The 13,242-nt window shown below is 30.7% G+C and overlaps 1 protein-coding gene across 3 annotated transcripts; it reads right to left on the bottom strand.

Moving 5' to 3' along the window:
- Nucleotides 1-4,238: 4,238 nt before the first annotated feature.
- On the bottom strand, nucleotides 4,239-6,686 carry LOC124823895 (uncharacterized). Of its 3 annotated transcripts, none has more exons than XR_015779958.1 (3): nucleotides 6,496-6,686; nucleotides 4,562-6,300; nucleotides 4,239-4,473 (listed from the first exon to the last, which is right to left on the bottom strand). XR_015779958.1 is itself a non-coding variant. In XM_047296205.2 (2 exons), exon 2 carries the CDS (start codon nucleotides 6,073-6,075, stop codon nucleotides 5,491-5,493), a length of 585 nt encoding a protein of 194 aa, XP_047152161.1. In that variant the 5' UTR covers nucleotides 6,076-6,300; nucleotides 6,496-6,686; the 3' UTR covers nucleotides 4,239-5,490. The 3 variants fall into 3 exon arrangements, 1 of the variants encoding a protein (XP_047152161.1); XR_015779959.1 differs by having other exon boundaries at nucleotides 4,239-4,469; XM_047296205.2 differs by having other exon boundaries at nucleotides 4,239-6,300.
- Nucleotides 6,687-13,242: the final 6,556 nt, after the last annotated feature.

The raw sequence follows: 13,242 nt of genomic DNA, 5'->3' as shown, positions 1-13,242 counted from the left end.
AATCGTCATACTTGGGTTTAGAAACACATCTGCATATTTTAATCGATATTGCACTATTTTTCCTTTGACTTAATTGCATTTTCGTCTTCAAACGTCAATCTAACGCATCAAGACATAATACCAAAAGTTTAAGAATCATATATTTTATACTCTTACAACAATAATTAACCATCGAGTAATAGACGTTCTCGATATACACATGGCTAAAATATGTATTCTTCGTGGTTGGATTTGGTCCTTAATATTATTATTTTTTTGTCATCTCTCTTGATTTCTTTTGTTTTGATAGTTAATTTTTTCAGTTAAATTTAATAATTATAATGGTATTATGATGAGATGTGGTTGAAGTGTGTGTAGGCGTGAAAGCGCGTAACCTAGGGCAGGGGTTTTGTGAAATGTGGGCAGTAATTAGTGGTGTTCTAACCTAAGTAGATGCAAGTGTTTCTTCTTCTTTTTTTTTGTTCTTGGTCATCCTGTTCAACAACTTAATAACATTCAAATACTAATCAATGCTGCTTTCACTTCTCCAGAGTTCCGATAATCAAATGGGTTAAATCAGACCAACCATCAAATTCGGGAGAATATGGTGTTTTCGGTTTGATTAGTTTTAATCACTTTGCTTTATTCGCTTACTTCACTTTGTTTAACCTGTTAATTCGTTGACTTATACATGGGAGATAAGGAGACATGTCTCTCACCATTTATTTTAAACACTTGTATAGTATATGAGAAAAATATTAAAATCAAAATCAAAATCATTACAATTTAGTTTTTAAAAGATGATATAAAAGTAATTTAAATCGTATATACTTATATATTTAATTTCAATTATGAACTATGAGTCATTCAATATGTAAACGTTGCAAATTTTCTAATTTGTTTAATTAAAATGTTAATCAACCAGTTAAAATTTTAAAAAATATGTAATTAAATATACTTTTAGTGTATATAAACGCATGAAAACATGTATTGAAAAAAAAACATAATAAAGGTATTTAGTTAAAAAATTATTTATTAAACAATTTTTTTTTTGTTTTTAAATATTTATGAAAAAAATTAGTGGGATTGATTCATTAAGAGCTATTATAGTTATTACTATTATTGTTTTATTAAGAAAAATAATATACCTTTAAAAACATTTCCAATATGAATTCTATTTGGATGGACGATTTGTTGTGCTTCCAAGTAGAATTTAACTTGTTAATACAAGTTTAGAAGGACAATCATTTTAAAATATTAAAGGGAGATTGTGATTTTTTATTTATTAAATATACAATGCATTTGTATATTTTTAATTGCTTATTTGTCATTATAATTTTTAAAATTAAAATATTTTTAAAGTTTAAATACAAACTACTACAAAAATAACAAGGAATGTTTTAAATAAATAAAAATAAAAGTATTTGTTCCACATAGAGATCTTTTTGAGAACTGATTTTTAAACACATATTCAAATTCTATTTTTAACCATAAGATGTGACGAAAACTAAAAAATATAACTACTATTCACGTATCAAGAAATATATTCTAGATATTTTGACTTTTTTTATTATTTATAATTAGTTTCTAATAATTAATTTTTAAATAAATATTATTCTTTTCAACCATTTTTTTTATAATTAATATATTGATATATTTATAAACTAACATTATTTTAACGGTTTTTCTAGTTCATCTTTGAAAACAATTTAACAACTATTAAGAACTGTTTAAATTCTCATTTTTATTAGGTAAGACACTAACTTATAATTAAAGAGAATTAAGTCTAAATTTTATATTTCTTTTTTCATTCATAATTCTTTCTTCTCGCTTACATTTACTTTGGGGTCTAATTAAGATATTTTCTAATATATTGATAAAATTACATAAGTACATAATTACTTTTTAATAAAAATTCTATTAATTAATTTTTCTATAACAATAAACTCAGGAACATGTTATTAATATGAAAGTGTATCAACATATGCTTAATTTACCACCCAATTATTGATATTTAAATATTTTATCAGCGTCATTTATATATTATATCTATTAAATAATTAGGTGGTAAATATTAAAATATTCTATAAAGATAATTTTTGTTCACACAAATTAATCTTTGTTGTAAAAGTTGTTGTTTTATTATTATAAAAATATTAACATTATTTTTTAATGAGAAATAAGTTATATATATTTATTACTTTTTAATGAAATATTAGGTAGAGAAAAAAATGTCATGGTAGGTGTACAATGTTGATGTTTCATCCACGTAGTACGTAGCATTTAAAATTATATTGATTGAAAATAAGATTAACTTCGAGAGTATTGATGAGAGAAAATTTTCAAAAGTGATATTACTATGTGATTAAAGTCTTTTAAGTAAGACAGATATTGTTAATACCACTTCTTCTTCTTATTACTATTATATTATTTTTATTATTATTATTATTATTATTATTATTATTATTATTATTATTATTATTATATATATTGACTGGTATAAAAGGATAAACTCATTGGTCTAAGAGTTGATATGAATAGAGTCCTCAAACTAAATAATAAACCATACTAAATTTCTGCAAAACAATTGTTATTTGCAACTTATTTTGTTATTTATACATTTTTCTTTTTCGAGTTTTTCATGTTAAAATATACTTTACAAAAACTTATATTTGAAGCCTTGTATCAATATCCATCATAAGGTTCCAAATATTAGTCCTGCGAATGTAATTTTATCACTTTTAAAATGACATTCCAGATACAATTATAGATAGTTTCTGCTTGGTATAGTAACTAAAAAGTAGTACTAATCAATTAACCATGCCTTTTACAACTAGGCCTCGGTCTCCCATTTTTTATTCCACATTTTTGTTAATAAACGTGATATCCTAATTTTAGAAAGTTTATAAATTGTGATTAATATGATTGATCATAATTATTGGATGATATCATAATATTGATTAAAAATTATTTGATTTTTTTTTCAAAGATTTCAGTAAAATATTCTTCTAACACGTAGATTGTCTTGTGAAACAAAATTCTAAAATTACATTAATGTGTCATAAAATTAATTTTAATTAAATTAAACTTGTATGAGAAAATTATACTAAACTGTGACATTGTTGATTAAAATAATATTATTTTAATTCAATATTAAATGTGTTGAGTAGAAAATCTGAAATTATGTTTGATTTTGTAAAAAACAAAATAATGACACTTATTTTTTAACCTATTTTTACAATCCTTTTTTTTAATCTTTTTCATATCTTTTATCAAATTACACAACTTTTACGAATATCTTTCTATTTCTCACTATTTATATCCTTCCAAAGAATAAAATATTTAATTTTCCTTCCTATCCATTATCTTTTCTCAACTTATTTCTTCCCTATTTTAATTTTTTTTATTTCCCTTTTTCCTAAAACGACTCACGAAAAAGGAAAATACCACCAATTTTACTACGTGCATGGATAAAAAGGTAAAATAATCAATAAGAGTTAAAACATGATAACCTTAATATGTGTCTTTCGTATTCTTTCTTTTCTATCGTCCTGGACGAACTCCAACACATTCAAAATCCAATTTTCATTGTCGGACAGACAAGAACACAGAGAAACATTGTTTTTCCATCTTATTTTTATATTTGAAGTCATATAACTTCTGAAAAAGTAAACAAAAAATAAAGTCCATGGGAACACCGGGAATATTACTCACCTAACCAACAAATATAATTCCTTATATTCTAGAATCGATATTATCACTTTCCCCCATTTTCTTCCTATCTTTTTCAAGCCAAACACAGGAAGCAAAATACGACTTCTAATTCTTTACATGTTTCTAACTTTTTTTATAGCATAGCAACTAACAGTTTTAATTTTTAAATTGCTATTCTCATCCATGATTGCCATGTTTTACTGATAACTGATTAATATATTCACAAATAGTATGCCTTTTGGCAAAGTATTTTTTTTTACAGGGCCTCCGGTGTCACCTTTAATATAAGATATTGGGGACAAGGAGAGCACGCACAGCATGGAACCTAGTAAGGTAATTCCCACAAATGATAGTGTATCAGCATATAATGAGGTAGTTCACCTTAGATTGCTCTTTTTCATTAAACCGTGTTAACATATCGAAACTGTAATGTATCTTGAATTTTAATAATTTCTCACATCCTTGTATCCATCATACCACATTGTACCCAATCCATGTCTCGTTAAGAAAACAAAATAGGTTCGAAAAAAGAGTATATAAATTACTGAACAGAAACATATAACTTCATACCTACTCCAGATAAAGCATAGTACATAGCTAATAGTAAACTAACTTATTTCAGCATACCACATGTTGTTCCACAAGTTACACAAACTCAGAAGGACACATAAATTACAAACCACGATGGGATTCTAAGAAAAATCTTGCAAACTAACTAGCGACCTAAAAGATCATGATCACATCTTTTGAACAAAACAGCTTCGGCACAGTTTCGCCTGCCTGATTCACATGGAAGCAGCTTTTAGTAACTGGATTTATGGCGCCAAAATAACAAAACAGAAGCATGAAACATCAGACAATACATTACCTAAAATTCTGGCGTAGTATGGTCAACACTCTCCATCAAGGATATGTCAGGTGAGACTACGGAAGGAAGCAATAACCAAAGAATATGATGGAAAACATTAGGGGCTTGATAACAGGTTGCGTGACACAGACTAACCCTAACAGACTATAGCAAACAGCACCGTAAGATATATAACCTAAGCCCTTCCAACTTTTCTTTGTCAAAAACTGAAAAGATGGTGAAGGGACAGACTATACCCTCCAGAGGGCAGCTAAGAAATGGAAACTTTACATAGAGAGAAACAAGAGACAGATAAATAGAGAAGGACCAGTATGCAAAGTAGTAACTACAAACTAGTAAAAAGTGGATCGTCCTACAAGACCAGAATATAAGGATAAAAAGACTGATAATAAAAGAAAATTTGACGGGGGAAAGAGGATCAAGAGGGTTAAGCTCTATAGGCTATTGCAAGTGAAAGGATTCTACAATCTACATTATGTACTAAAACAGGACACCTATATTCTTTATCGGATTAAGCGAAGGTAACTATTCTTTCTGTTAGGACTTTATACTATGAACTACACCATACCATGAACTCTGCGTTCCTCTATATTATATTAAACTAATATCTTTCTTCATTACCACCCATTTGTATTCCATGCCACTCCAATCCTTTACCACGCCATTCAGCTTCTCACAATCATTTCTCTGGCAGCCTCCATCAATGTCACAAAACAAAACCCTGCTAACGCTTCGAATCATGATGAACCCACCACACCCATCATCATCATTCACCACAGTCAAAGGCACACCACCACTGTATTGAAAGCTACACAAACTAAAGCTACAATCTTTTATTTGGTCACTTTATACACACCTAATCTTACACTAACCCAACTTCATCAACCAAAAGCACTTAATATGTACAGGAGCCTGCTGCTCCTCCAGCCTCATTCATCATCCAAGCTAAGATTGAGGATGCGACGCAACGCCTTCGTCGGCGAATCAAAGAGGTCTCTGGCACATGGAGAATGTTCCCCGCGAGGGGAGGAAGGGGCAGAACTAGCATGTAACTGCAATTCAATTTCAGGACAAGAACCAGGGAGATCGAGGGACACACTCCTCTTCGGCCTTACAGAAAATTTCGGAATAGGCAAGGAACTGGGTGGTGGAGAATTCGAATATGTAGGCCCAGCCCAAAGTTCAGAGAGCAAAATGCCCCTATCAGAAACATGGTGGCCGAAACTTTTCCCCTTTCTGTGATCGATGGGAACTGGGGCGCTATTAGGAGTGGTTCTGCAACGGGTTTTGTTAGTGTTTGAAGGAGCTATCGGCGTTTTGGGGTGTTTAGTTAACGGTGAAGAGTGAGAATTGAGTGGGGTTGGTAGAATACCACACCCCGTTTGGAAAGTTCTGCAATTTATGCCCCTAAAGTCTCTCGAAGGTGAAGAGGAACCAAACTCAGCGTGGTCTTGGGGTTCCGACCGAGGGTAGCATTGGTTCCTGTGATGCGCCATAACAACAAGTGTCTCCATTTGTAACCTCAACGATTCCGACAATTTTTTTTTTGGTTTCCCACACTAGATCCCACTCTTACAATACAACCCAGTACGAGGTTTCAGAAAATATCGAGTCCGAGAACACAAACCAAAACGACGTAATCACACGGTTGCAAACCCAAATCGCTCCCCATGAGGAGCGGATCAACCGGATCTTCCCAGAAACCAATTGAAAGAAAAAGTTTTTCAGATTCTGCAAAGCTGGAAACAAACGGACAAAAAAAGAGGAGAAATCGTCAACACATGACCGTGAAAATGAAAAAACTATATACATATATATAAAAATAAAACAAAAAACGAAAAACTAAAGAGAATCGATCTGAAGAGATAAAAGAACATGCAAAGTTGGTTATTAATATTTAATGTTTTGTTTATGAAGAAGTTGAAGGAGATTACCGATTAATGGAGGAGTTGGTATTGTTTTGTTGGAACGTCTGACAGTGATTTGAGAAAAATAAAAATAATATGAATAGAAAGGAAGAGAAGAAGAAGGTGAGAAAGGTTTGAAGTTAGAAGGGGATCTGGAAGAGGAAGAGGAAGAGGAAGAGGAAGAGTGTGAGAGTGATATATATTGTACAGTGATTATGGGTAACCGTGCCAGCTTTTCACAGTATTTAAATGTGAGAATTACTTTTCATTTTCTCACTCAGTAACGGACCGATAATGCTGTGTTACCATTTTGCCCTTCTGTGGATTTGGTTTGGTCTCATAACGTTAATGTAAGAAACTTGACTCGGATAACAGCCTCTAGACATCCCCATTGTTGCCATTTTCTTCGCAGTAGGAAACTCACGTTTATTCTTTCATTTAAGGGATGAATGTTTTAAATGTGACAAATATGTTTTTAATGTTATTAATTGATGGTTTGTGTAGAATAAAGTTATTCATTTTTGCAGTGTGTATTTTTAAGCATCGTTAGTCATTTTTATACGTTTCTTTAATTTAAATTAGACACTCCTTCGATTGAATCTCTACATTTATTAAAATTTTGTTGTTTTTATTTTGTACTTATCTATTAATTCTTGTTCATATGTTTTATTTTTTATTTTTCAACTATAATGCTATGAATGATCAGGTAAGTTACAAGGAATCGAATTAACTAAATTCATTGGTAGAAGACTTTTGTGATAAAATTGTCTTCTCTCATTAAGTTATGAATATTTCTATTAAGTTTAATAGTTTTTTGGTTCTAATTGTTTTAGAAATTATTTAATGTAGGCTCTCAAATTTTTTACCATACTAACGTAGTTTTCATATTTTATTAAAAACAATCAACTTTGTCTATTAAGTTAAATTAATGATATTAATGATAGCACAAAATAAAGGATGAATATATGACTATGTAAGGTGACATTGTAAATATTTTAAATGATATGTCATTTATTTTAGAAAGTTACGTGTCTTTTACAGTATCATGTTCTAATCCTTTAACCTTTGTTCACTTGGAGGAGAGGAATTGGAGGAGAGTGAGTGAATAAATTTGAGAGTAAATTAATTGTTGTTTATTTGAATGGATTTAGAGGCAAATGAGAGTGTATTTGGAAGTAAAGTTTATAAGAATTAGTATAGAATTTGATTGATGTGACAGATAAAAAAAATTGTTTAATTGGTAAAAATTAAATATTACCAAAATACCGATAGTTATTAATGTAATATAAAATGATAATTGTTAATGTTATATTTGATTGTAAAAAAATTTATGAAAAATAAAAAATTAACATTAATTATTAAAATTAATTTTAATATTGTACAAAAAATTAATTTTAGTAAATTTAATTTTAATATTGTACAAAAAAATTTAATATACATGTAAGTGATATGTTCTACATTTTATTTCCACTTATTTCTCTTTTATATTTTTTATTATATATTTCTACTAGTAATTGTATTGTTACCTATATATTGTTTATTTCTAGCATACATGGGTGAGCATCATTTCACAAAATTCAGTAATTTATTTAATTAATATACTACTATATATCATTGCATGCTACATCCATGCATGATTGATAGCATGAGATATCGTATATTAATATCCACCACCAATTTCAGATATCATCTTATGAGCTCTGTCAAGCAAAAAGCAAGCAAAAGTCTTGGCTCTATATAAGTCTTGGCTCTATATAGATGCTTCACATCCCTTGTAAGTTGGTACAGTTGATACAGTGACAGAAACACATATGCATTCCCATTTATGCTATGGCATATCCCAACTTTCTTCAGTAGACCACGATTCCAAACCACCTTTCCTGCTTCCATAGCTGCATCCAAGAATTCTTTATCTCCAAAAACTTGTGGATTCCAGAAACATACAACTTTTGCAACTCCCAAACCCATTATAAAGTTCTCATTTGAGAAAACATATTTTAACAAGTGAGTTAAAGTTATCTATGTATAATAACCTTAGCTGCTTTGACAAGTGTAAAGACTATCCCTGGAGCTCCATGACACCAATGCACAAGAACATCGCTCTTCCTATCATCTTCACTAGCGGGATAGTTTCCATTGGAAAATTGATTGCTTATCATGTATTTCAGAGTTCCCTTAACGTCCTCAACTTCATCTGGCTTCAACTCCATATCCATCACACATGTATAATCCTAGTCGATCCATGCGCAACACCCCAATACTTATCCCCATATACAATTCATACATCAATGGGCACCTTCCCTTTCTACCCATCCTCCTCCTCCTACACTTCCTCCAACCCCACCACTTCCTCCTCTGACACCACCACCATGTCCGCCACTAGGTTCTCCTCCGACACCACCAGCTCCTCCTCCAGCTCCACTACCTCCTCCTAAACCCCATCAACACCACCTCCTACACCTCCTCCTTTACCAGCACCAGCACCGCCTCCGGTTCCACCACCTCTAACTCCACCTTTGTGTCCACCTCCAACACCACTTCCCATACCACCTCCAACGCCGCCGCCATTATCAACTCCACCTCCAACACCGCTTCCTGAACCATCTCCAACGCCACTGCCATTACCAACTCCACCTCTAACCCCACCATTCACTTCTTGTGCCGCCTCCAGCACCGAATACGAGGCATTCTTGAAATCCCATAAGAGCTGGAACCGAATACAACACAGGAGGAACCGAATACGCGTTGTGTGGAATTTGTTCAAAGCAGTGGAACCGGATACGCTTGAGATGGAACCGAATACAACAAGATGTGAATTTTCTCCTCACCATTGGAACCGGATACCCCATTTGTGGAACCAAATACACAGTCTTGAAGAACATCAAACTCTTCTTCAATGGCTGCTTCAAGCTTTCTTCATCTTCATCCATCAACCTCCTCAACATGAAGCTTCTTCTTGGTCATCAATCAACCCAGTTCTTTGAACGTAAATCAGCGTCGAATCGAATAACATTTAAAAGCTTAATATATTGTCGTGGTATTTTACAAATATCAGAGGACAGATGAACATAAATCAGCGTAAATCCCTTCAACATAGCGAGATGGTTAAAACACTCTCATCTCTCACATCAGCACATTTCTTTCCTCGTAAATCAGCTTAAATGAACAACAAATATCTCGTAAATCACCGCTCGCTTTTCCTCTTAAACAGTCTTTTCCAAGAGAACGTTAAAATCTTTACCAACACCCATAAAAAAGATGTTATTAATTATTTTTAACAAAAATAAAAACCATATTAAAAATTTAGAGATATCATTATTAAATCTAAAAGAAAAATTAAGATAAAAAAGTATTAAAGTTGTTATCACTAAATTTTCGTGTAATTGATGTTTTACAGGAAAATTTTCATTTCTTTGAAAATAACAATAATATGAATTACTAAATTCATTGAGGAGAAATAATCCTATAACATCTTAAAAAGTAAAGATTTTTTGTAAAAATAAGTTTGAAAAGATTTCAAATAATGTACTTGATTATGTAAGAACAAAATGATAATATTTTATTTAAATTATTTAATTTGATAACTCATCTTAACTAAGAAAACAAATTCAACCCTGTTTATTAAAATTTAATTAGGTTAAAATGAAAATTAGATTAAATCAAACGTGACTCTCCTAGTAAAAAATATACTATTGTATTTCTAGTGATTTTTTTTTTACAATTAATGTTTTTTGGTTATGCGTATGTTATTGTTTAGTTATTTAATAATAATTATATATTTTTTGTCTCTATTTTGATGTGATTTATATTTTATTCAATCCATAACGTTGTTCAATCCATAATTTATATATTTTTTTTAAAGAATAGAACATTGGTCAAAGGATATGCGTGTTTCAATAGTGTTAGTATGATGGTCACATTTTAAACCACTATAATATACAGAGTAATGAAGTAATGTGCCGATTTAATGATAACAAGCAAGGCAACAACTTTCAACTGGGCATTTCTTCTTGCACCCATAATTTCAATTTGCATTCTCATAAATTTTAAAATTTTAAATTTATCCTCGTGGAATTAAATTCAGTACTACCTTGTTGGTATTAGTGATAGTACACATTTGTGAAGATTGTAGTGTCCTTGGAGGTGGTGCTTGATGCATTAGAGATTTTGATTAGGATTTTCAGTTTTAATTTTGAATTCTGCAATTCGAAGACCTTCTAAATTATACAATCAACAATATTAATAATATTTTTAAAATTTTAAAATATACAACCTAAAATATAATAATAAATTATTTTATTGAAAAATACACTTTAGATTATATAATCTAAAACATGATTTTAAATCCAAAAACATGTTTTAAGTTGCATAATTTAAAATATATATAAATTTTAAAAAATAAATATTAAATTATGTAATCTAAGAATTTCTTAAAATAACCCATAAACATATACAAAAACAAGTGTGTGTTTGTGTGTGTGTTTGTGTGTGTGTGTGTGTGTGTTTGTGTGTGTGTGTGTGTGTGTTTGTGTGTGTGTGTGTGTGTGTGTGTGTGTGTGTGTGTGTGTGTGTGTGTGTGTGTGTGTGTGTGTGTGTGTGTGTGTGTGTGTGTGTGTGTGTGTGTGTGTGTGTGTGTGTGTGTGTGTGTGTGTGTGTGTGTGTGTGTGTGTGTGTGTGTGTGTGTGTGTGTGTGTGTGTGTGTGTGTGTGTGTGTGTGTGTGTGTGTGTGTGTGTGTGTGTGTGTGTGTGTGTGTGTGTGTGTGTGTGTGTGTGTGTGTGTGTGTGTGTGTGTGTGTGTGTGTGTGTGTGGTGTGTGTGTGTGTGTGTGTGTGTGTGTGTGTGTGTGTGTGTGTGTGTGTGTGTGTGTGTGTGTGTGTGTGTGTGTGTGTGTGTGTGTGTGTGTGTGTGTGTGTGTGTGTGTGTGTGTGTGTGTGTGTGTGTGTGTGTGTGTGTGTGTGTGTGTGTGTGTGTGTGTGTGTGTGTGTGTGTGTGTGTGTGTGTGTGTGTGTGTGTGTGTGTGTGTGTGTGTGTGTGTGTGTGTGTGTGTGTGTGTGTGTGTGTGTGTGTGTGTGTGTGTGTGTGTGTGTGTGTGTGTGTGTGTGTGTGTGTGTGTGTGTGTGTGTGTGTGTGTGTGTGTGTGTGTGTGTGTGTGTGTGTGTGTTGTGTGTGTGTGTGTGTGTGTGTGTGTGTGTGTGTGTGTGTGTGTGTGTGTGTGTGTGTGTGTGTGTGTGTGTGTGTGTGTGTGTGTGTGTGTGTGTGTGTGTGTGTGTGTGTGTGTGTGTGTGTGTGTGTGTGTGTGTGTGTGTGTGTGTGTGTCACAAGATATTTTTCAAATTCACCCAATCCATTTCATGAATTCTTAGTGAAAACATAACTTTTTTTATGATAATAAAAATAATAAATTTATTATTATATTATTTTAATTATGAAATTAAATATAAATAATTTTTATAATTTTATTGTAAATACTTTTTATTTATTTCGCAAGAAATATTTTAATGAAAAATAGTTAGATTTAAAAAAATAATCAAGTAGAAAAAAGGTTAAAATTTAAAGAAATAGTCACTTAAATAGTAAAATTGGTAAAATAATTATTTTAATTTTAAAAACTTTTATTTAAAAGGTAAAATTGAAAAACAAATGTAAAGAAAGAGGAATCCCTTTATATAGGTATATAGGTATAGATGGAACTATGGCAAATTATGGTTATTTTATGAAACTATTTATTATCAGTGAATGATGATCCAATCTAAGTTTCAAAAATATTTCTAATTATATAGAATGTTTAGCTCTTGGGTTGCTAGTGGTTTCTATTGTGTTAAAGTCTTAACATAATAAAAATGTTATTTATAAATTATATTTATTTTGTCTATCATATATTCATGTGTGTGATCTTTTATAGAATAAATACACAATAAGAAACAAAACTAGGAAAAAGAAAGATATCAAGGAGACAAATTAAACCTCACAATATCAAGACAAAAAGTTACCTAAACTATTACTTAAATTTGTTAACCCAAATTGATCCATTTTGAGTTAGTTTAACTCAAGTTGAGACTCTCCAACTACTCTAATTGATAATGATTTTAGCTATATAAAAAGGATAATGGAAATAATATAATTTCTTTTTAAAGAACATGCACTCATAGTATAAATATTTTTCAATCATAAAAAATTAATATAACTGATTTTGTCACTATTTCGATCGCTAATCAAACAAAGGTCATTAACAATTTATTCAATTATTAATCTACAATATGTTTATTGGGAGCTGCTTCGGTCACAGCTTGCGACCTATTTATTTCGTACACTAAAAATTCTTGTAATGTCACACAAAGAAATAAAATTTGTAATCAAAGTTGTAATTAAAAAAAAAACATTAAAAATCTGAGTAAACTTGATGTATATTGAACCATTCAAACCAGAAAAGAGAATAAATTCTTTTTTTTAGAAAAATAAAGCCAAATAAAATGAAACTAGAAGTCAAATTCTTATGTTATCCAATAAATCAAGAGTTTTTTTTTCATACAAATTATGAGTCATTATTAATTGATTTACTCATAAACTCTTTTTTTCTCTAATCACATTTTATTCACAATTTTTATTACCTTTTTGCATTATCACATCTTTAAGTTTTTCACATTTCAAACTTCTTAAACTCTATTAACTTACTTTATTTAAGTTGAATGATTATAGTAAACTTATTCTATGATAATAAGATAGATTTTCACCAACAACTTATATTTTTTTAGAAGTTGATCGTATTTATTAGAA

Source organism: Vigna umbellata, chromosome 5 (assembly GCF_029865625.1).
Source record: "Vigna umbellata cultivar VRB3 chromosome 5, Vumbellata_1.0, whole genome shotgun sequence".
Taxonomy (NCBI): Eukaryota; Viridiplantae; Streptophyta; class Magnoliopsida; order Fabales; family Fabaceae; genus Vigna; species Vigna umbellata.
This window is presented reverse-complemented; position numbering and strand designations above follow the sequence as displayed.

Excerpts from the sequence above, each read along its gene's own strand:
- LOC124823895 (XM_047296205.2), bottom strand. The coding sequence starts at position 6,075 with ATGGAGACACTTGTTGTTATGGCGCATCACAGGAACCAATGCTACCCT.